General features: G+C 33.7%; 1 protein-coding gene across 2 annotated transcripts in view; it reads right to left on the bottom strand.

Annotated features, from left to right (window-relative positions):
- The window catches only part of LOC136037021 (mediator of RNA polymerase II transcription subunit 12-like protein), a 154741-nt gene that overhangs the window by 6750 nt on the left and 121832 nt on the right, over window positions 1-26159 (bottom strand). For both annotated transcript variants that reach the window (XM_065719438.1, XM_065719439.1), the window contains exons 23-28: window positions 22053-22292; window positions 19138-19258; window positions 12411-12688; window positions 9061-9259; window positions 2862-3083; window positions 284-593 (exon numbers count right to left, since the gene is read on the bottom strand). In XM_065719438.1, coding sequence (XP_065575510.1) covers window positions 284-593; window positions 2862-3083; window positions 9061-9259; window positions 12411-12688; window positions 19138-19258; window positions 22053-22292 — 1370 coding nt within the window. The remainder of the gene's footprint in view (window positions 1-283; window positions 594-2861; window positions 3084-9060; window positions 9260-12410; window positions 12689-19137; window positions 19259-22052; window positions 22293-26159) is intronic.

The raw sequence follows: 26159 nt of genomic DNA, 5'->3' as shown, positions 1-26159 counted from the left end.
TACAAAGGTTCAAAAAGCATTATGACCAACAGAGAAAGTTGAAAATAGAAAGTCTTAAGCCTATTTCTCTGTCACTCTTTCCCCCGCATGGTATAATGTGCTTACTAGGATATTCAAAAACGAAGCTACTATCTGCATGAGGTAACTTTAGGTAAAAATCGACCTAACCTACGTATTTTTTTTAATCATTTTCGTAATAAATTAATAGGTAACCCAAGGGATGCAGCGCCCCCTTGTCAGAAAAATAGAGCAATATTTATCTGTAAAAAGTATATAAGCTAACCTTGATTCATCTGCTGTGGATAGTACCCCTGTTGCCCATGTGTTTGCTGCTGGTTGTAGCCCCATTGTTGCTGTTGCTGCTGATACATTGCTGATTGTGGGCCTTGGAAGCCCATATTTACAGGAGGTTGCACTATTCCACCCATAGCACCAGCATTCACACCCCCACGACGGGGTCTTCTTTTGTTAGGCACTGCTTGTGTATTCATAGCAGTTGTTTTGGCCCGTTTAGCGCGTGGTGATTCGCTTGACATGGGTGTATCAGGTTTTATCTCCTCTCGCTGAGAGTTGGGACCCATCAAACTTTCATTCTAAAATTAGAATATACAAGAATTTGATTACTACTTCAGGTTCGCACAGAAAAAAAAACCTGCGATATATCAACATTTGTAAAAATTGCAATGTCAACAGTAGTATATTTGATGAATGAGTGGTTTTAATTGCCGTTACTTTTACAAGAGATGTCTTTTCCAGTTGTGTCTGGGCAGTTTTGTCGTGTCAAATAAATTGAGAGAAAAATTACCAAGTTATCTGATATAACTCTGATTTTTTTTTTCCCATATACTAAATCACTTAACAAAGCAAATTGAATCACAAAAGTCGACAACCAGATTTTCACATCAATATTTCTCGTAGACGAATGTCCGAGTAAAATTAGACTTGCTGGTTCATTCAGCTATTTTTCAAAAAAAGACAACATGAAAAAAACATTCGTTTAGATGAAAGATGAGGAACTTCTTTTTTTCTTTGAATGAGACAAAAATTAGCAGAAAACACTATAGCAATAATTCACAAAGTTTCATACAAAAAGGACTCTTTTTTTGGTTCAGCTGATATAATTAAAATAATTACATAATTAAATAAAATTAATTTAAAAAAAAAGTATAATTAATTTTCTAGAGCGAATTTATCAAAAAATATAGTTTAATTACGGTTTAAAAAAAATTCTTTAAGATTCACTAATAATTCCAATTATTTCCCTTATTCATAGCTTGACCATCTTCCAATTTAAACTTAGTGGGAAACAGAATAAGTAGCTGAAGAGCCAAAAAAAAAAAAAAAACAAAGAAAAAGAAAACAAAGTTGACACTTTTTGTACAACAAAAAATCCAGCATCCAACCAAAAAATAATTGAGCTATCACAAGTTGGAAAGCAGATACAATTTATTTATTATTTTTTTTCAAACGCATCAGAAATTTTTCCTCTCCCCCCTAGACACAGTCTTGGTCTGAATACAACAAGGTAAGTATCTATACCAATTCGGTAAAAGAAAAACGAAGATGTAATAATAAATAAATAAAGTTGACACTTTTTCGCAATAAAAAATCCAGCATTCAACCGAAAAATAGTTGAGCTATCACAATTTGGAAAGCAGTTACATTTTTTTTTTTACAAACGCATCAGAAATTACCCCCCCCCGGAAACAGTCTTGACCTGAATATAACAAGGTAAGTATCTATACCAATTCGGTAAAAAAAAACGAAGATGAAATAATTAATAAATAAATTTGACACTTTCTTGGAATAAAAATATCCAGGATACAACCAAAAAATAGTTGAGCTACCACAACTTGGGAAGCATGTTGAGACATTCAAATATGCGATCAGGTCACCACCCAATGCAATGAGCGGATCCATTCACCCTGGGTGCACTCAACACCCAATCTGAAAGCCTAAATCTTGGTTTAGAAGGAGAAGACGTGAAATAGAGTTTGGCATTTAATATTTCCATTAAAATTATTATGTCCAAGGTAACAATGATGATCACATAAACGCCTGTTTATAATAGCAAACTCCCCATTCGTGAGCCTGTTTCAACTAGCCGGTTTCTATCCGATTAGCCATTTTAATCTGTTTATGAACAAAATCAGGCTCCTTTAGCTCAAGTCTGAATCAAGGCCGCATAGAGCGTTTTCTTCAGGGGGAGATACAAAAAAAAATCATAGACGCATCAAAAAGTTGTATATATACATTTTTGTTACGTTTTCACGAGTCAGACAAACATCAAGGTGGGTGGAAGGTTCCAAACCCTTACTCCCCCTGGATATGGCCTTTGTCTGAATACAAAAATATACGCAACTGGGGTTTCCTGGTATCTACGCCAGTTCGGTACCATTTCAAAGAGATTCAAATAAATAGGTCGCAAGTCTAATAGGTCGCAGTGAAAAGGTTAAAAGCAGAATAGAAAAGGCCCAAGTGCTTATATTTCTAAGTTCCGAGTAATATCCTATCAAGCATTTTCATTCTTTTTTTTCTATTTTTTAAGCGTCTTTTTTCATACTTTTTTGTTAATCTGTGATAGCGAAATAATTTGATTTCATCTTCTTGTCGTTAAGATCGGTTGAGTTTAAGGCAAAACCTAATATTAACAAAATTTTGGGTTTTGAAAGTTTTTTTTTTTGCTTTAGGAGCTAAAGTTAAATCTAAAACGGTACATCTTTGTAAAAAAAAAATTTAATTTAAAAAAAATATTCTATTAAATATTTAATTTAAAGTTGCCAGCACACTTTTTAAAAGGCAAAATTTTTCCCATAGAAATTTTAAAGGCTGTACGAAATGTAAAAAAATGAAGACTATACCTCTTCCTCAGGAGGCACAGGAGGAGGTTCCAAATAATGAGAGCAAGATTTTCTCTGGTCATGTGTGTGATGTTTCAGCAGTCTATGCATTTCTTCATATCGCAATGGTCGTCTTTCAACCTTAACAGCCCCAAACCAAGAGAGGGATAGCGGCGCTGGAGTTTTATGACCTTCCAATATGTCCCATGGATTGAGACGGTGTTTTTCGTGGACTTTCAGTCCCTAAAATAAACATTTCTCAAGTCACTTTCAAGAAATAAAACACAATTGATTAATTATGATAAAGCTGCAATTAGTAGTTTTCCTACGGTGATTTTCTTTTTGGCACTTGGAACCATTAATCCCGGTAATTTAAAAAAAAAATAAGGAAAGATACAATGACAATAAAAGGGACCCGTAAACGAAAAAAAAAAAACAAAACAAGAAGCAGCAGCTTTTTTAATATTCTGTTTTAACCAATGTGAGGATAATTTCTATTTTCACATTTTTGCTAGTGTATATTTATTTATTAACGAACTTTATCTTTTTTTCTTAATTTTTTTAGTTGAGGTTTGGAAGTTAAATTCTAGTTAATAATCTTTATCTCAAAAGAAGCCTGAGTTCCGATCCCTTGAGTTCACTGGTCTATTGGTTCACTGAATAATCGAATCAAGTCCTAAATTGAGCTTCATTCCCCTGAATAAGCCCCTGAATCAAGGTAAAAACCAAAAATCAAATGAAAACTAGATCGTTTTCGTGGGGTGAAATTATTTGCAATCAGCAACCCAAAATTTATTGATAATACGTTATTAAAACAAAATACGTAAAGGCTGAAATTTTAGTATCAATACTAAATTCCAATAATAAATGGCGGTAAAAGTGATTAACTAAAAGCCCAAACGGATTCTTACAAATATATAGCCCCGCGTTCAATAATCTTGTCGGAGCTAATTTTTGCAATTTTTAGCGTTCAATAGCCAAATACAAATATTGAATTGCGTTCAAAAGTACTGATTGAAACGTATTGCAATTATTTGACTGTTGTGCTTCAGAACTCAACTAGCTGTAATCCGTCCTTTTATAGATAGACAATTCGTTGAATATTTATGAATTAGTATTAGGTAATAATGTTCTCGGATAGTTTCAAAAGTTCTATTAGTTTGCAAGTTATTTTTTTTTTTTTCGAGAAATTGATTTTGATATTCAAGCCACGTCCAATACAGCAAAATAACTGCACTTACTCAATGAATTGTAATAAGCTCTGTTGAAAAAGGGTAAAACTTGACGACGAGTACAATATCCCCGTCACAAAATCTAATGTCACCGACTGCAATAGAAATATCGACAATCGACAATCGAAATATCGACATATCGACTAGTTTGTAAAATTATTTTTCAGCTAGCAACAGTTTCAGAATTACATTTAAAAAATAACATGCTTGACTAACCTCGAGACAGTTTAAAAGTAAAGTAGAAAACATTATTATATCTCGGTTAACCTATTCTAGCTACTAAGAAAACAGCTGAAACATGTTGGCCATTCTGTCAACACTACCGGAAATGACCATTAGATCGATTTGTCACTGACACATGATTAATGAACATTCAAAGAAGAAGAGTGACACCATGTTGAAAGAAATAACGTTAATTAAATAAAACAACATATCAACAGACAGACAACAAAATTCAAAATAAACCGATTGTTGGAACCAAGCACGGAGAAAAAAATCGCATACTGACCAATGGTCTGCATAGCGCAATTACCTATCTCCTGATTCTCTGCCTTTGACTGGGAATACAATGCGTGGTTGGGGAAAAATCATCAGACACTTCTTGTTTTTTCCCCAGATTCCTCTAGGTATCCATTTGGAGCTTGGTCGACTCTGGCTGAGCTTAAAGAGTCGAAACCCCAACCCTCCTTTTAAACCAAATATTAAGTGACATCTGGACTCGAATCCCTGTTCTTACGGCACAGAATTGCAATTCTAACGCAAGAACTACTCGGAACTTTTTTCCAGGTGGGGGCGAGGGAAGGAGGGGGTGCCAAGGCCCGAGCCCATTTAGAACTGGATTTCAACTAGCTTCAGTAAACAACTTACTTTTTAACAAACGTCCACAGGTTTGGGACAGAATACGATTTTGGGAGGGGAAAATTCTGCAATTGCTATGAATGTTTTATGCCTGACAGATTCATAAACTAGGATTTAAATGTTTTTTTATACTCTAAAGATTCGTAGCCTAACCATACAATTAAATTTGACCAAAGCCAATAGGGAAGGAGTTTAGATTATTCTTATAAAATTTACAAATAGTTTTACAAATAATTGAACTGCACTGATAACAAGAAGAATCACTCTTCCAGATCTACATGAATGTGGGCTTGCCTCTTCTCCCAACACCAGTTTTACGATTTCCCACACATTTCTTACATGTTTCGCACTATTCACCATTATATTATGTTTCTTATGCCCCCACATCTCCCAGTCATGTTTCCATCCGAAAAAAAATGTCTACTTCTGACTCATCAATAGCCAATTACAATTTAAATACCAAAGAAAAAATAGTGACAAAATGCCCAGAATTGCATTGGCATGTCTTCTCATTTTAATTTGTCACGCCCTAGGTTTGTACCTAAGTCGCGCCCTATATTCTCCGACTGGTCTAGCTTCAATAATCAGGGAATGCGTTTTATTGACTCTTGTCAGTTTTGAAGAAAAAGAAGTCAAGAAAAAACGATTATAAACTAAACCAATAGGCTGCCAATTCAGAAAAACACAGCCCTTTCATTATATATTTTATTAGTTAGCGAAAGAGTGATCTGCCAAATCACTGTGAGAAGAGCTGTCAAGTAATTTTATACACGTCTTAATAATTAGTAGGGAGAAAAATGATTGACATTACGCTCATTTCATGCCAATTTTTTTTTTTTTTTTCAAAAGTCTTTTCAAACTTAAACAAATTTACCCTTTTTTTCTCATAATTTTACTTGACAAACTTAGCTGACATGACTAGACAATCAGTCTAACCAGGGTTGCCATCAGGTACAAAATTACTAGATAATAATAATAATCACTAGAAATAGCAATAAATCACTAGGGGTTGTGAACGTGAGTCTATTGCTTCAGTTCCTTTATGCTGAAAATTGGCTTACAATCAAATTGGGAATACTTCAAAATGGTTGTTGGCTCTTTTTGACAAGTATAAATAAGAACGTGTCTTGTGTTACCAAAGTGTTTTACCTTCGGTGACTTAATTAGATAAAGTTGTGCAAAAAGTATCCAAACCGCAAAAACAAGATACCAGGACCAAAATAAATCTACACAGTTATCATATGTAATCTCGGCTTTGCTTTCCACCCACCAAAGGGGTATATAAGAGGACTTAATATCGGGGGGGGGGGGGGGGGTAAGACAATATGACGTTACAGATTTTCCATGAACAAGGAAACGGGGCTATGTAGGGCATTGGGCCTATTTTTTGGAATTTCCTGTGGATGCCTTCAAAACGATCTTATGAAGTAGGGAAAAGGGAGGGGGGGGTCAGCATTCCACTCGAATGAAAAAGACTCTTAATAGCAAAAAAAAGCATAGCACATGCATTGCTGAATGAAGTAGCCATCCACTCGTCATTCAAGTAAGTAATTATAGACTTTATTATGAGAGTTGGGTGGTAGGGTTCTAAATCTCAAGAAATACAGATTTTATAAAGTAAATAAAAGAAGTTAAAGGAGATATCGTAGAAATTACCAATATTTACGTGCGAGTTTTGGAACCAAAGAACCCTTTCTCTGCTAATATAGTCTATCAATATACAAGTACTTTTATTACAGTATAGAGTAAAATTTCTGATAAATTGGTTGCCGCGGGGAATAATGCTATATTCATTTGTTAATACAAGTTGCTCCGTAAAAAATATATAGAAGAGAAATGAGTCTCCTTATAGTAAGTTTAAAAATAATACAAAAGAAATACACATAAGTAAGAAATGCTTTCAAACATAAGTAAAGAGCCACTTATAAACTTAAAAAGAAATGAAATTATCTATATGTGAGGACTACCGACATCCCATAACCCCACACTTTTCTTTGTTCTTTTATATAATTCAACTCCAATACCAATGTATTTTTTTTTACACTAAGTCTAAATTCAATATGTTTTTTTTTTGTAATTTCAGACATAGATGAAGGTAAGCTATTGAATGATCCATTCAGTAAAAATGGTGATAGAATTGCGACTTCTATCAACCTCCCTGGCAACTATTCACGCAACTTTTTTCATGTAAAATTTAAGAGTGACACTAAAACGTAAAATAAACAAAGGATACTCTGCAAATGAGGGCGATTCTCACGACTCTCAACTACACCTTCATACACCCCCAGGCCATGTTTATTGCACACTTGATAATTTTCTTAAAGTTCCCAGATCTTTTCTGAATTTGGTGACTTTGAACGATGTCTTCTTCTCGAGTTTTCCGCAGCAGTTGATGTAAGGTTATTTAACTATGTAATAGCCTTTAGCAGTTGTAAAATAAAACCTAATTTAGCTATGGAAAGTTAATAAGCCTCATAATTTAATAAGTCACTGTTCAGCTGTCAATCTATCGATACCATTCTCACTTGTTGAATAAAATCATACAGCATATTTTTTTTTTTACATTTTTCAGTTCAACATAATACAAAACATCACTATACCTTTTTTTAGGGGACTACATTTTTTCATTTGTAAACTAAAGCCACTATTTTGGTAGAAATGAGGTTAAAAAAGTGAAACTGTCGGTGGGTACTAACTCTGATAATACCTCCTATCTAATTTTACTATCTATTTAATTTCAGCCTTTCTCCTCCCTCATTTCTCCCATTTACTAATCTTCCCTTTATTTGTTTAATTTTTTTTGCTCTTTTTATATTTTACCTGATTTTTTGGGGGGTGGGGGAGGAGTGGCGGTAGCTTGTAGATTAATCTCTTTTAGAACTTATACTTGAGTGCTTTCAGTGTATTGTTGCCTATCTATCCGCACATCAACTAAATAAACTCGATTCAGAAACGATTCTTATCACAGCTTCCATTCCGTCTCCTAACAGCAGTCCGTCAAATGAATTTATCTTTGAGATTAATCAAGTCAAAAAAATTAAAATCTAGTCTCAATTCTTGATGAAGATGACTTAGATATGGCAAAAGTTTATTCTAATAAACCTATAGCTTTATATAAAGACATTAGATAACTCCTAGTCCTGCAATATTTTGTTCAGAAATCAGGAGTTAACGGTAACAGTCCACAACGCTGCCTTAAAAAAAAAAAAAAAAAAAAAAAAAAAAAAAAAAAAAAAAAAAAAAAACGAAAAAATTGGTAGCGAAGAGAAACCGTTACCAGGGGGGATGGGTGGAATTCAAGCCCATAGATACCCCCAACAATGGACATTTTTTATGAAATTCACTAAATCCCTTATACTCACCCAATAAGTATTGAGATTTTGGCATTATTTTTCTTTTTTTTTTGTTACGATACAACAATGACAAAAATCATAGAATGGATTTTAAGAAATACAGGAAAAAAACGCAATCACTTCTTTGTATTTAAACCACAGAAAAAACTATATATAAACACTTCCTTTCTTATTATTGTCGTATAAGGGGTAGAATTTGAAATTATGAGCCAATTTTAGGATGAAGGTAATAAAAAATAATTAAGTATGATAAATGACAATAGCCTTTATCAGACCACGTCAAAACAGACAAAAGCCAACAAAATCTCCATTAACCAACTGAGAGCTGGCCGGCTTTTACCATTAAGAGCGCTCACAAGACAGAACAGATTGGGCTTTTAAGCCTCTTTTCTCTAAATGACCGAAGATGGACAAAAATATGCATAATTTTGAAATACAGAGGGGGGGAATTTCACATTTTCAAAAGGAAAAAACGGACGAATAATTTTTTACTAGTTTGCCCTCCCTCCCACCCTTTACTATACCACCCTTCCTCAAAAATGTTCTCTGCGGGCACCCTTACTTATCATCAGTGACAATCAAACATAACAGATTGAATATATCAATTCTAAAAACGAGAATTACAAAAACAAATATTTGGGTTCTACATCTTTTATCTTTTTGTTAGTCATTGAGGACAAGCACTTGCTATATGCTTGAAACATCTGAGTTTTACTTACACCTAGACACTATTACAAGACAAACAAAAGCTGAAGCAGCTTTCTTTGTCAATCTTACCTGCTTTTTATCAAAAGTATCAAAACCTTGAATTTTATTTCCTTTGGAGTCGATAAGACAACTGACTTGTTCACATGCTACAACATCAAACGTGCAGCGCAAAGGCATTGGTAGCATCTGCCGAATATAGGCTATGGATGGTGATCGCCTATCAGCAAGTTCCTTCTTTAGTTTTTTTGCCAAATTGAAGTAATGCTTCCTAAAAAAAACAGTCAAGTTTAACAGCTTAAACAACTTATTATGAACCTTTTGTGCCACTCTTGCAATCGTGTCTATTTTTCACTGAACAAACTCCGTGGAGTAGTTGATCTACAGCAGTCTGATCATTACAGCGACGTTCGGTTACGAGTATTGACGCCCACTCTCTCTTTCCTGCGTAAGTGATAATTAAAGCCCCTTCTTGACTGCAGAATTGCAAGGGTAGACTTAGCCTGGCCTTAATTCGCGTGTGAAGCGATTAGAAGAAACCAAACCTTTTCTCTGATTCACTGTTCTGCTTATTAGCAGACACAACACGATTAGAAAAACCACAATTTCCCCCTTTTTTGAAGCGATAGCCATCCAAACTCATGACGAGCATTGTCACAATATTAACATGAAGGAACAGAGTAGAACTATTATCTACTTTGGTTCTATTAGCACTATAGATCTTATTCACGATATTAGGAAACATCGAAGATCCTTGTTACTATTATTTGAGAATTAAGACAAGCAACTACCCAAGTATGACAGCGCTTAAAATCACCAGGAAAGCTTTGGGTTGGTAGGTATATCTCCTGCCACTCGCTGACAACAACCCAGTACATATGATGTTCAACCTAAACTCAGTTGCTCTAGACTGGAGATACCCAAGAAATAGGCCAATTTTCTGGTATAGCGAACAGCCTCTGAATAAGGGGTGAACAGCCTCTGAATATAGTGAGCCTCTTATGAATTCTCCTTGAGGATAACTTGCCAATGTTTATTGATCATAATAAGTAGAGGCAAATGACCACATTCTCAATATTACCCAATGGACATGGGAGACATTGAGTATAGAACATTTCCGACGCAATAGCAAAAAGACAATAGTTGAAGTAAATACGTTCTGAGACCATACTGGCTATGCATGATATATGAGAACAAAGAAAGGGAACAAAAAATGAAAAGAGAAAAAACAAATAGGTGAAAAAACGAGGATTTTATCAGCCAGTAGCTAAATATGAAAAACAAGCAAATATTTCGACAAGGACCTCCGCCAAGTCGTCCTCAGTGCTCAAAGAAAACAAAGAAAAAAAAAAAAAAAAAAAAAAAACAGCAAATCTAACCTTTATAAGTGACCTGCACGAGAGGAAGACAGATACTGACTCAACCAACAAAAAACCAAGTTTAAATCAATGAAAGAGAAGTTACCAATTAGATTGAATAAGTATCCTTTGCCTTGCAACAGATTTCGCCTGTCTACAATTTCGGTTTTCATTAGATATGCGGACAGGTTGTCTTAAATTAGATTGAGCGGAAATATTCATAGATTCTTTTAATATTAAATTATTATAAATTGGGCTTAAGGAAATATCTCCCGTGTCTCTATTTATAGCCAAATTTCTATTTATATGCTTTTTTATCTCAATAGCCTCTTTAAAAGATTGCGGTAGACCATTTACAGTAGATATTAAAGTTGCCTCTTCAAAAACAACTAAATGGGCAGGATTTTCGTATATATGCTGGGCCAGAGCTGAATCAAAGTTGTCATTTTTATTTTCCAATCTCAGGGACTTGTCTATTGAAATTTTGTGTTCTTGCAATCGTTCCCCTAGTTGTTGATTGGTCCTTCCAATGTAAAATCTTCCACATGAACAAGGGACTCTGTAGATACCACTACCTAGTATAGGGTCCGTTTTATCCTTTCCCGAGTTGAAAAAATGTTCAACTTTTTGTTCAGTTTTAAAAGAAACTAAAAGAAGTTTTAAAAGAAAATTTTACCCAAAAGGTTGTTCAGCCCCGAAATTTTACGGTCTACCCAAAATTCATAAGAAGGATACTCCGTTGCGTCCTATTGTAGCATGTCATAGCTCTCCAGCTACAGGCGTAGGAAAATTCTTAGCTACAATTTTCAAGTATCTTCTAACATCACAGAAATCTTATATAAGAAATTCCATAAATCTTGTTGAGAAGCTGAAAAATCATAGTATAACAGAAAAAACTATCTTATCTAGTTTTGATGCAATTTCCATGTACACTTCATGCGATGTCCATAAATGTGAACAGGCCTTACAAAGAAAATTAGAGGAAAATTCTACTTGGGCAGATTACAAAACCTTGGAAATTGACACAATAATGACGCTTGTACGTCTTTGCAACAAGTTCTTTTTATATTTTAGGTTTCGAGAAAAATTTTTCCTTCAGGTCAAGGGCCTGCCCATGGGCACTGTTTTGTCTCCTTTTTTGTCAAATTTTTACATGGATTTCATAGAACAGTCTGCTTTGCATAGTTTCCCCTTAAAACACTCTCTCTGGTTTCGTTTTGTTGATGATATTCTTGCTGTTTGGGAACATGGTCAGAACTCTCTAAAAGTTTTTTTGGCACATTTGAATTCTTTTGATTCGAATCTTCAATTCACAATAGAACTGGAAGATTCAGGAAAGCTCCCTTTCTTGGATGTTTTAATTATAAAAAATATTCCCAGCCTGGATTTTTCTATATATAGAAAGCCAACCCATAATGATCGGTATCTACATTTCTCGTCAAATCACCCTCCTTGTGTAAAAAGAGGGGTAGGGGTAATTGGTAACTTCTCTTTCATTGATTTAAACTTGGTTTTTTGTTGGTTGAGTCAGTATCTGTCTTCCTCTCGTGCAGGTCACTTATAAAGGTTAGATTTGCTGGTTTTTTTTTTTTTTTTTTTTTTTTTCTTTGTTTTCTTTGAGCACTGAGGACGACTTGGCGGAAGTCCTTGTCGAAATATTTGCTTGTTTTTCATATTTAGCTACTGGCTGATAAAATCCTCGTTTTTTCACCTATTTGTTTTTTCTCTTTTCATTTTTTGTTCCCTTTCTTTGTTCTCATATACAATAGTTGAAAGTAAAGAGAGTAAGTGTATCTTTTTCTTTATTCTGAATTATTGTTTTCTTTTTATAACTATAGCCTTTGCAATCTTTTTCGATTAAATAGATACACACATAAATAAATAGAAACCGAATTAGCAAGTATACTAATTTTAGTAAAAAAAAAAAAAAAAAAAAAAAAAAACAAGGACGTTGCAACTATTCTAGCTGCTGTCTCAAAAGACGTAAAGCAAAAGCTTCCTGAATCAAAAATAAAACTAGTAACTTTATTTAGAAAAATAAAAGCAGTTTGCTAAATAGCTTACTTATATTCCTCTCCTTTCTCAGAGACAGAGTCAGTAACAAGCGTCGAATGCACCAGCGATGTTAACATGTCAACTACCATAGTAAATAAGGAACTGTGATTCGTCAAATCGATGACATGGGAAGTTACTAACTGCACTAAGAGTATTGCCCAATCCGTTGTCAATGTGATATTCTCTTGAATTGCGTCAAAAAGACCACCCGCCAGACTAAGCCGAAGGTGGAGGCAGTCTTGAAAGTATTGACGAGATTTGAGGTCATCCCATCCATAAAGCTTGTCCTATAAACGTAAAGTATAATTATAGATTATAAAGCGTAGTATTGAGCATAAATACAGTGTAGGATTTCAAGCGAAGATTTGAGGAGTTCCAGTAGGCGATTTATGGTGTTAGCCATGCCTTAACGGCTTTGCAAACGCCAAGTCGGTACTTACGTGGATAAATAAAAAGTGCATTTTCCGGTAAGAGTATTCTGACTTTTTTTCTACTGGTTTGTGATGACGAGGAACAAACGTAAACGTAGAACAGAGGACAAAATAGGCTAAAATCTACTGACAAGAGATTGGCCAATTTAGAAAACTCAATAATTTTCGTGGAATTGCTCAAGCTATCTTACAATCCAATGTCGCTCAAGTTGAAAAACATTTCAATGCAGTAAATGAAGAAGTAATTTCACTAAAAACGCATATTGTATCCACTGAGGAAATATGTCCCCGTGAAATAGCATATTCGTTGTCGACAAGGATGATGTCGGTGGAATATTTAATAACAAAAAATAACATTATTGTTTGGAATACAGTTCATAATGATGTGGCTAATGGTTTAGAATTAACAACGGTTCCTGAATTTACAAACGTTGCGAAAAAAACAGAGCAAAAGTTTTTCAAAGTGAATTTTCAATCATGCGAGGCAAGATTGTAATCTTACGTAATGGGAAAAAACGTAAGAATAAGACTTTCGGCTCAAATGGAGCTATGAAAAATGCTTACGTCAGCAATGATGCTCCATTGTCTGTTCGTGAAGCGCGGAAGAGACTTGCGAGTTTAAATCCAAACTGAGCAGTGAGGGTATTCCAGCCTGGGTGTCAAATACTGTTCCTCCCTTCATTCAGCTTGAGAGAGAAGGTGTTGGAAAAGTGAAGTATAAGTACAATGAGCCAATACCAGAGCTAGTTGATTGTAGATTCTAGAATTTCACTTGCTTATTTTGAAATAGAGGCATTTTTTTGCTATTTTTAAATGAAGTTTGTTATTGAGGTTAGTGCCACTAGTATAAGTATGTACCTAGAATATTAAGCATATAATAATAAATATTTGCCTAATAAAGTAGGCTATGTGCCAAATATCTCATCATATTTTTCTTCGATTGTATTATCATGTCATTTTTATTTTGTATGAGGTTTTCCCCTTTTTATTTTCTATGAAGTTTGTTCTTGTTATGCTGTATCTTTTTATCTTGTGTCTCGTTTATGATGAAATTTACTGTGATTGAAAGTTATTTTCTGTTTGTTTCTTTTTGTTTTTCGTTTTTTTTTCAGGATTATTCTCTACTCCTTGTCACTTACCCAGCTGTATAGTAAGTATTTTTGCTGTATAAGGGATTTTTGTTAATTTCCAATCTCCCAGTTTCCTTCCTTATGGACTGATTGCTTTAAATGGAAAGTTTGAGCAGAGAAAGATTGGGTTTTCTTGAGAATGATTCCATGAGACTACATAATGTTGAGGAGGGATACTAAATAGAGATTTTGGTGAACTGCATGAAGATTATGCTGATTCGCAATAAAGATTTTTGCATGATTTGAGTTCTATTATATGTGAAAGTGAATTTTCTATTTTTCATTTAAATTGTCATGGACTTGGAAGTTGTTGTGACTTTTAAATGAATTGTGTCTTCAGACAGCACCTTATGTACTAGCTTTCACAGAGACTTGGTTATTGAATCATCATTCTTCGTTGATGGAAATTGGTAGTTATAAGCTATATCTAAAAAATAGAGAACAGCGTCAGCATGGAGGTTTAGCTATTTATGTGCATAATTATTTTCAAATTAAGATAAGGGATGACATAAGAGTAAACCGTGGAATGGTATTGCAAAGTATGGTGTTAGAATTACAATATCAGAATTTCAAATGCTTTATTTTTGTTGTATATAAATCCCCATCGCGTAATATCGATGAGTTTTGTCTACTCTTAGATGAGCAGCTGGATAAATTACCAATTTCTATTAAGCCTTGTTTTATTTGTGATGCTTTTAATTTAGATTTGAGAACAGTAAATAGTAATCACAAAGTCTGGGAGTATCTAAACACTATACTAGGTTATGGACTCAAGCCGACTATTAATATATGTACTAGGGTGACAAATGAATAGGCACCCTTAATTGGTAATATTTTCAAATACTAGATACAATACTGCTAATGTTATTGTGAATGACACTTCAGACCATCTTGGTATAATGGTATCATTAGTATCTCTTTTTTGAAGCAAGAACCGATATTAGAGCTTTCTGAAGTTTTGAAAAGGGGGTTTGAGGCATATTAATGTGTAAAAGTTAAATTATGAGCTAGGAGATACAAATTTTGATTTTTAGATTATAATGATATGTACAAGTTGGTATTCAGTGGTTAAGAATGTGATAGTCGATTGCAGTTATACTAAGAAGAGGAAGAGTTATTATGATGCGCCAAAGAAGACCTGGATTACGAAAAGTATTTTGGTTTCCTTAACAAAGAGACTTGCATTATATAAGAAATCAGTGTTAATTAATGATGTTAGTAATATAAACATTTATTAAACATATAGTAAGAAGTTTAACAGTTTGTTCCGTAAAGTTTAGATAGATTTCCTGAGCAATCGTTTTAGAAAAGGCGAAGGTAACCCTGGCAAGACTTGGAAAGTTATAAAATCTGTGATTAATCCAATTAATCGTGATGATAATTTTATTTTCGATGATGATCAAAATATTTATCAATCAGCTGAACATATATGTGACCATTTTTCTAGCATGGGAGGAAGATTAACATCGTCAGTTGCACAATATCCGACTAATGGCTCTTTCCCCCAATTTTTTCCTGAATGTACCAATGAATGTACTGAAATGTACTGATGTACCAATGTATCTGCGACCGGTTACCAAAAATGTATTGAGTGATAAGGTAAATAATATGCGAAATAGTGCTGGGGGGTCTAATTTTTTGTCAGTGAAGGTATTTAAGGCAATTTTTCCTATCATATGACAGCCGATATTGTACCTGATTAATGAATGTTTTAACAATGATTTATATCCTGAGTCCCTTTAAGGTGATAGGATAATTCCTTCATTTGACGGAGGAGAGAAAAATAATTTGAATAGCCTCAATTAGAAACAATTTCAAAAATAATTTGAAATGCCAATATCCCTCCTTTCCGCTACAGCGAAGTTAATTTACAAACTTACCAATATTAGAGCGTCTGAGTTTTAGGAGATTAGATCGTTTTTCATCATAATCAACATTGGGGCCCAGGAGGGGGACATAGGGCCCCCATGTTATCATAATGAATATTTTATAAAATTTATAAACTATTTATTGGGGCCCAAAATAATTTATAAATTACTGTAAAATACGCTGGTAGTAAAGACAATATGTTTTTTTTTTACCTACTCTCCTCTCAGCGGCATTGCATTTCATATTTTCCCAGCTAATAAACAAAATTTAACTACCTTTTTTCTATTCTATATAATACCTTTTATTTAAATTATTTCTTTTACTAGCGATTTTGTACTATTGTGCGTCTGTAGAATCAATTTCACCTAAAAAAATATGTCATACCTCAAAGAGGACATACTCCCGTCACAGGAAGGCCCCTCTTATGGTGGTAAAGCGGTGGCCAGTTGCCAATATTTAACACTTCTGAACATTTTCAATACAATTCTGGACGTGTTAATAAGATTTGAATTAATATAAATTTGAATATTTTCCTAAATTCATTTGGAAAGGATTCAGACAAAAACTATTAGGGAGGGGGGAAGGGGGGGGGAAGAGATGCCAGCTTGTGCATACAACTGTAAAATATAGTACATATATATGTAATGTCTAATATGTTGTTTTTTAATTAGTTCTTTTTTCAAGTATATGCATTAAAGTATGGTAGCAGTAAGAATGCCTTCTAAAATTTTTTTAACTACCATTGCATACAAAACATGTCAATTTGACCCATGACCAATTCAAATTGACCAATATCCCACGATAGACCTGTATATAACTATAGGCGCAATTTTAAGTCACTAGGTTTCGCAATTTAATCTATTTTCTTTGACCTGGTTTGCCACAAAATTCATTATTTTGATAATGGATATTTTAGGATATTTTCCTAAATTCATTTGGAAAGGATTCAGACAAAAACTATTAGGGAGGGGGGAAGGGGGGGGAAGAGATGCCAGCTTGTGCATACAACTGTAAAATATAGTACATATATATGTAATGTCTAATATGTTGTTTTTTAATTAGTTCTTTTTTCAAGTATATGCATTAAAGTATGGTAGCAGTAAGAATGCCTTCTAAAATTTTTTTAACTACCATTGCATACAAAACATGTCAATTTGACCCATGACCAATTCAAATTGACCAATATCCCACGATAGACCTGTATATAACTATAGGCGCAATTTTAAGTCACTAGGTTTCGCAATTTAATCTATTTTCTTTGACCTGGTTTGCCACAAAATTCATTATTTTGATAATGGATATTTTAGGATATTTTCCTAAATTCATTTGGAAAGGATTCAGACAAAAACTATTAGGGAGGGGGGAAGGGGGGGAAGAGATGCCAGCTTGTGCATACAACTGTAAAATATAGTACATATATATGTAATGTCTAATATGTTGTTTTTTAATTAGTTTTTTTTTTCAAGTATATGCATTAAAGTATGGTAGCAGTAAGAATGCCTTCTAAAATTTTTTTAACTACCATTGCATACAAAACATGTCAATTTGACCCATGACCAATTCAAATTGACCAATATCCCACGATAGACCCGTATATAACTATAGGCGCAATTTTAAGTCACTAGGTTTCGCAATTTAATCTATTTTCTTTGACCTGGTTTGCCACAAAATTCATTATTTTGATAATGGATATTTTAGGATATTTTCCTAAATTCATTTGGAAAGGATTCAGACAAAAACTATTAGGGAGGGGGGAAGGGGGGGAAGAGATGCCAGCTTGTGCATACAACTGTAAAATATAGTACATATATATGTAATGTCTAATATGTTGTTTTTTAATTAGTTCTTTTTTCAAGTATATGCATTAAAGTATGGTAGCAGTAAGAATGCCTTCTAAAATTTTTTTAACTACCATTGCATACAAAACATGTCAATTTGACCCATGACCAATTCAAATTGACCAATATCCCACGATAGACCTGTATATAACTATAGGCGCAATTTTAAGTCACTAGGTTTCGCAATTTAATCTATTTTCTTTGACCTGGTTTGCCACAAAATTCATTATTTTGATAATGGATATTTTAGGATATTTTCCTAAATTCATTTGGAAAGGATTCAGACAAAAACTATTAGGGAGGGGGGAAGGGGGGGAAGAGATGCCAGCTTGTGCATACAACTGTAAAATATAGTACATATATATGTAATGTCTAATATGTTGTTTTTTAATTAGTTTTTTTTTCAAGTATATGCATTAAAGTATGGTAGCAGTAAGAATGCCTTCTAAAATTTTTTTAACTACCATTGCATACAAAACATGTCAATTTGACCCATGACCAATTCAAATTGACCAATATCCCACGATAGACCCGTATATAACTATAGGCGCAATTTTAAGTCACTAGGTTTCGCAATTTAATCTATTTTCTTTGACCTGGTTTGCCACAATGATCATAACAGCGCTGAATCGTGGAACGCTGATAACTCGTGGCAGCTTTTGCAGCAACTGGTGGCACGGGTCAAACTTCAAAGTAATATTCAAAGTAGTAATTAAGGTAACGTTCTAGAATGATCTCCACATATGGGAAGTCCATAGAGTTGACCTTTCTCCCCACACACTTCCTCCTACATCACCACAGGGCTATTCAGGCCGGCTAAATTTGAATTCAATATAATTAACAAAATATTATTATTTCGCTTAACCTGGCAAAATTAAACATATTTTAGCGATTATAAGCAAAATGCCTCCCTCTCAAACAAAATAGTATATGGAGCCCTTAGCCAGTTAAATTTGTTTACTTGAAAAATTTCGAGAAGAATTGAGGCAAGTTTATGCAGTTTTAAGGTACATGTCAAGACGTCCACCCCTTGAAAAGCAAGGTTACCAACATCCTCAAGCAAGTTATCTCGTATGTGGGATAAAATTGATGGTCCTAGAATTGTTAAATACATTCTATATAATACAAAGGAAAACACTGACTCGGCATAGAGAGGAATTCTTCCAAAATAGTAAACATCAAAGTAAAAGCAAAATTACACAAACAACTTTTTTTTTAAATTAGGTGATTGGAGTGTATGCATTAAGGTCATAAGACAGGCTTTTCTTAGATTTTTAGGGACCAGCTAACAAAAATTTTGTAATTATTGAGATTTTGTAATTAATCAGTATTAAGACCATTTTAACGGGCACAGCGAAATGCGCCATGTCTTTGGGTATACGGGGACCATTACAAGTTACAGCCTAAGTTTGAGCTTCTGACCTACAAGCACAAACTCACCAATCCGCTACAAAATGATTCAGTTTACCTCTTTTGAAAGACTCGTATAATGCTGCAGCTGAGTGAGTAATGCAGCCAGAAGGGGTTCTTTCTGTTCTTCTTGTGTGTTGAGACAGGTCATGATTAAACTGCAGAATTGCTGCATGCATCTGCAAAATCAAAATTTCAAATTATAATAGAATTGGCCTTACAAATTTGGCCCTGGTATTCAGAAAAGCCATAAATAAACTAAAGACTGCACCATGCGCCAGCAAAACCGCATTTTCGATTGTAATAAACTTATCCATCTCAAATTGGCCCTTGTAATCAAAGAGATCATGAACTAACAACAGAACTACTTCAGACATCAGTAAATAAAATTTCGAATATAAGAGAACCTATTTACATCTGGTCGATATAAAAATTGACTATATACTTAACTAGAGAACTGTTACATTCACCTGTAACACTATATTTTGATCCTAATAAGAATGGGCCTATCCATATTTGGCCTTTGTAATTGACTTCTATACATAAGAGCTGTTTTCTATCAAGATTCAGTCTTAACTTGTATACATACAAGCTACCATCATACTATAGAATTGCCGATTACATTTATAAAGTCAAATTTTGAATAATATGGTAGAAATGATATTATTAACATTTGAACCTTGTATATAGATATGACAGGATTTACCATAAAAGTGCTACATACATTTACAAAACCACATTTTTAAAGCAGAATTAATCTTATCCACGTTTGGTCCTAGTATTAAGAAAAATCCTGAATAAACTAAGTAACTGCTAAACGTATCTACAAAGTCAAATGTACAATTATAACTAAATTAGCTCTATTTTGGTTCAGAACATAAAATGGAATGACTTAGATATTCAGATGCATCATAAGTAAACTATATAACTAATATATGACCCTGGAAAATATATTTGGAACACTCTCTTCTAACTGAAAGGATTTAGGCTAGCTTCAAAATTCTCACAGGAACATCTATTCATTAAATAAAAAGAACAAGCTTCTTTTGATACAAAATTAATAGCAAGATACTATTTCTATAATTAATACAAGATACTAAATTAATACAAGATACATCTATTCATTAAATAAAAAGAACAAGCTTCTTTTGATACAAAATTAATCGCAAGATAACTATTTCTAAAGCAATCTAAGCTAAAATTCTAGACGGTCTGATAATCAAGTTACTCGCAAGTAGAATCAAGTACAATAATCTTCAATAAGTGGTGATAAAAGGAAAAGGGCTGCGTAAACTGCCAATTGAAAAAAAAAACAAAATTGATCAATAAAATAAATATTTTTTGATTTATAGTAATAGTGGCAGCTAAGTTTGTCAGACGACGAGAATAAAAAAGACAACAAATGTCCAAGTCTGAAACATCTTTTTTATTATCTCAAACAAGAAATTGGCAACTAAATAAGATTAATAGAAAATGTGTCTGCTCCTTCCTCCCAACACGAAACTCAAAATCACCTTGCCCTCCCTCCTTTCCCCCCCATAAAAATGTCGAAAAATTCAGCTAATTCCCTCAGTCATGAGACAAACCAGGGTAAACTTATCACAGCTATGCAAACAATAGGCTACAGTTTTAAATGAGCCTACTTATTCTGTAATGGGAAAAACTCAATTGGTAGGATAGCTTCAGGCATCCGTCGTACTTCACATGATTGTCTTAGAAGAGCTTACGGACAAAGCCAATTTTTAATCAGAATATTATATCATGCTTTTCAATCATCACTTTCGATCAAAAACCAGTTGGATACCACAAAAAGGCGTCACTCGGTCGTAATGAGTTGAAAAAGTCCATCATCTTTGCCAGAATTTAGTTTTATAAGCAAATCTTGGGACAAAATAAAACTCCCCATACTTAACATCTTTTATTTATTGATGCGTTACTTTGTTTCACAGCTTGATTCTTTATTGCGTTAAATTAATTAACCAAAGTATTGTATCACATATTAAAAAATATAATTAAACACTAGAGAAAATGCATATGATACAGCGTGAAGAAGGACTTAATCTTAAATCAAACTCCTTACTATTCAAATTTGATTGAAAGTATTGATTAAAGGGGTGATTTAAAATTTCAGTAAAAAAGAAGCAATGACCTTAAAATGTCTTATAGTGATATTTTATTAATCTAATTTCTTTACGAAAAGTTTAGACACGTTGACTAAATCCCCCCCTAAATGTAAAATTAAGCATATTAGATACAATTAAGTGTATACATTAAGCATATATAATTAAAATTTTAGACTTTGATAGTCAATTAGATACGATAAAAAGTTTAATTGAGATTTGAATTACCAAAAAATTGAATTCCCAGGATATATCTTTCAAAGAACATAGTTTTTGCGGCAATATCAACCCGGGGAGGATGTATCCAAGTCTGTTCCCAACGTTATTGAGAACAAGACAGTCTTCAGACTACACCAAAGGAATATTTAAAACCAGAATGGAATGTATTATAAACGGGCCAGAGGCCACTCAGCTCAGTCCAACAAATTAGTTTTCGTTTTGTTATTCTACATGTTGTCTTAGAGAAATAAACGATTAATATAATAAAAAATGGGACAGAAATGCATCAGCTGGTCTTTTGTTCTATTTGAATTAAGTATATTTTTTGCTAAAAAAAAATACATAATTATATTAATTGCTAAAAATCAAATCACGAAAAAAATTACTTTTTCCTTAGACAAGACCAAATTTCAATAAGTAAACAATTATGATAGCACATTGGGCAACATCCCTCTCCCTGTCCTAGAACGCGAATCTCAGCCGAAGGATCAAAACCTGCCTTTAAAGGCAGTATGATGTTGACAGCTCTCTTTCTGTCTTGATCCAAGGTTCTAGGCCGAATGTTCCTAGTCCCGAGCGAGCAAGTGCCTTTAATATTATTGTCAGAATGCTAAATAACATGTGAAACTTTTACCTTAAAGTTGGTCCATTCCCTTTCACAACTTGCATTGCAGTTTTTTCTCTGTCTCTCTCCCTTTCTCGGTCCCTGTCTCTATCCTTATTATCTTTGCTCTTAACTGGAGCTAATGTGACCCAGTTGGTTGTTTCTAAAGCCTGAATGGCAAATTTTAATATTCGTCCGTGAATTGCAGGAGATAATCGAGCCACAAGTGGTGCTACTAACCACACGGATTCATTTTTCTCTTGTTCTTGTCTGGAATAAAAGACAATAAAAAAAATATTATAGAACAAAAAAATTATTCATAATCATACGAAACGAAATTTGATAAAACAATTTATAATATAATATAACTAGCGACATAACGTGTCGAAGGACAGGAATAAACAGCGAATAAAACACACGTATTCGCTTGGGTGGATTGGAACCGTACTGAATTGAATTGTACAATGGAGAAATACTCGGTTAAGGTTACCGTTGCATGATGTTACATAATGGTCTTATGATTAGTAAACGGCCGGGAACTGCCGACATTAATAAGTATATAGACAGAAGATTTAATATTACTTTTAATATAGTATAAAAATTTATAGATATATACTTAAAGCAATTTAATAGGATAGTTTGCTAAGGAGTAAAATTTAATTCAATTAACAAAAAAACATAGAAAATACAGATACATATTGGATGTTGACTTTAATAGGAGTTATGCATAAATAATCCTAATTTAATTATATAAACGTAAGATAGAGAATACCAGGCATAGGAAAAAAATAATATAATTTAAACACGATTATGTTCTTTTTAACAAGAAAAAAAAAGAGCTCGATGAGAGTCCACAAGAATTTATAAAGGAAGTTTATATAGTTTATGGCATAGCCGTGTATAGTAAGAGGCTCCATAAAGAGTTCAATGTTTTTTTGTTTTTTTTTTGTCTTTTTTTTTAATCTACACCTATCTATCTATGCATACATGTAGATATAAAATTTTTGTATCTTTTACAAAACGTAAAAACAAAACGTAAAAATCTAAAACATTTTACAAAACGTTGCACTTTTTTTGTCTTTTAGGCCAAAGGAATTTATTTTTATACCCGTCAGACTTAACAAAAGAAAGACAGCTATTGACATTCGAAACAGTGCTATATGAGGACCAATTACTTCCTATCTCACTAGCCAATAATTTGTGGGTTAAGTTGTGCCTACCAAATACCCGGGCTACATGGTGACAGTCGTCTAATATTAAAAGCACCTACTTTATGCTTTAACATTTTGTTTCTTTACGGGAGCTATTTATATTCATGCTAATAATGATAATTAGAGTCAGTGTAGCTTTGAAATAATAATTGGGTATAATTTCTATGCAATTATGAAGTCTAGGATAACAGCTATGAAAAACCCGGCATGTATGTCTATTGTAGGGATAGCAGGATAGTTAGTCCAACATCAGCAGTCTTTCATTTTTCATCACCATTAAATTCTCAGACAGCATTCGTTCTTAGACATTAGACTTTGTTAATTCTTAGACCTAGTCTTAAACAAAAAGCCTATTTTATGTTTTTTTTTGTTTTGTTTTTTCAACAGCTAAATCAAGTTCTTGAATCTTCAAGGATGGAATTTTTTCCAAGAAAAAAAAAGTAAAATTACACAAAAACCTTCTGTGTGCTCTGATCGGTATGTATTGTTGAGAATTTTAGAATAATCTGACGGCTGAAAAGAAATTTAAAGAACGGGCGAAATGGCTCTGAACGATAGTGTCAATTTATTGAAGCTTACCAATTAATTCTAAATAATTAATTAGGGTTACTAATAATTTATTTATAATATTTATATTAATTACACGAATAAATATTTTAGAATCTAAAATAAGGATAATGATAATCTAGTTATTTAAACCTCGAAATAATTATCAAACATAAACAATAATTTGTATAGAGCAGTAGAGTTTAAAGTGACAGCTATGAAAGATCAGGAAGTGACTGTTGCTCCGGGGTTGGATTGCCGGCTAATCACCAGGGAATCTTGAATTCAACTCCGACACCAGCAGCAATCTTTTAATGCAATTACCGTTAAATTCTTAAACCCCATTTCAACACTCACTACAAAATACATATATTTGCTTACTGGGTTTAACTTCAAATACCCATCTTCGTCTCAGGCAACTTCTGCTGCACAATATACTTTCACCCAATTCACCGCTTTAAGTATAGCTTTCTAAGTTAGGGGGAGGGAGGCACTCTATACCTCAAGTTGTGATTGTTGTGAATCAGAATAGATTTAGATAGATAGATAGATTTATTCACACGAAAAGCCCAATTGAGCCTTGGTGACATAGACAAAACAAGTGTAAAAAATACAGCAACAAACATGAGACTGAAAAGACATTAAACTAATTATTTAAGAAAACATCACGATACCTCAGATACCTCATACCTACCCGGACGAACTTTCCAATATTATTTATAGTTAAGTAACACCTACTTCTCAAAATTTCCAAAATCCAATCTTGCCCCCCAACCTCCTTACCAAATATTTCCAAGCGCAAATCCCTCAACTCCCTACAATCCTCTAAAAAATGTTGCAAAGACTCATCTATCTCTCCACATATAGGGCAACTGTAAGGACCATCCCTCAATCTATTTCTCCCTAAATATTTCCTACGTTCTCCAAGAGGCATAAAATTTCCCCTTACATACATTACCCATTACAAATCATCCGGAGCCAATCCTATTTTTAGATAAATTTCTTCGCCCCAGTTCTCCTTGACCTCCTCATATATCCCAAGGGACGGCGAGGTAGCCTTCTCAGCTTGCCAAACTTGAACTTCCTGAGATTCTAGCCTATTAGCAACTAACCTAGATACAGTCCCTACCATCTCTTCTATCCCCTTTCCCTCATTCCAGCAATTACCTAGCCCTACACAGTCTGATATATTATTCACCTGATTTGGCCACGAATCTTTCCCCCTATCTTGAAGCATCATTAAAAATGCTTCTTTAACTAGCCTATTACCTTCTATCGATGATACCCTTTCCCAATATTTAACCATACTAATTAACCTACTCTGTCTCATACACTTTATTTTTATATCCCCTCTTAGTACTAACCCATTAAACTTATTATCAAGGCCTAACATACGCTTAAAAAACCTCAACTGCATTCTCTCTAAATTCAACCCCTTATTAAACCCCCAAAGCTCCGCCCCGTAATGCAAAGCCGATCTAACCCTAGCATTAAAAACATACTTTAGCAGTCCTACATCCCTAATTTCCTTGATACTACTTTTGCTTAACAATCCTACCAGTCTATTTCCCTTACTTTCTACTATATTGAGATGTTTCTTCCATTTTCCATCTGACGAAAGCCTACAACCTAAGTACTGAAATTAATCTACGTAGTCTAGTGTCCTACCTTCATACGCTAACTGACACTGCGAATCTATCTGTTCTCCACTTTTCCTAAAAACATTACCACCGACTTCTTTATGTTTAACACTAGTTTCTTATTCCTAAAATAAGAAGATGCTAGATCTAGCAGTTGTTGTAAATGTTCTTTACTTTCCGCTACTAATGCTATGTCATCCGCAAAAAGTAGTGCCATAACGCTTGCACTTGAAAGCTTAATTTTTGGGGCGCCTCTGTCTATCAAATATTCTTCAAAATCATTAATATACAATGAAAATAGCCTTGGGGAAATTGTACATCGCTGCTTAACATCAAGTCTACTCCTAATAACCCTAGAGAAATCCTTACCTACTCGTACTACAATCTTAACTATATTATACATAGATGCTATAATCTTAAAAAATGCGCTTGGTAGCCCTAGTGCTAACAACGACTCTATCATTAAACTTCTATCCGCTCCATCAAACGCTCTTTTAAATCCAAAAATGCAAAAAATAGCCTGCCCTCTTTTCTCCTAACCTGTTTCCTAATCATCCCCAATAAAATAAAAATTTGATTTATAGGACTATAGCCTTTTCTGAGCCCTGCCTGCGAATCTGATAAAATTCTATTTTGGTCTATCCAATTATCTATCCTACAACATAATATCTTAGCAAAAACCTCACTAAGCACATTACTTAGGCTTATACCTCAATAATTCCCATGGTCTAATCTATCCC

This window comes from Artemia franciscana, chromosome 16 (genome assembly GCF_032884065.1).
Source record: "Artemia franciscana chromosome 16, ASM3288406v1, whole genome shotgun sequence".
Lineage (NCBI taxonomy): Eukaryota > Metazoa > Arthropoda > Branchiopoda > Anostraca > Artemiidae > Artemia > Artemia franciscana.
Note: the sequence above shows the minus strand (reverse complement) of the source record. Positions and strands in the feature narration are given on the sequence as shown.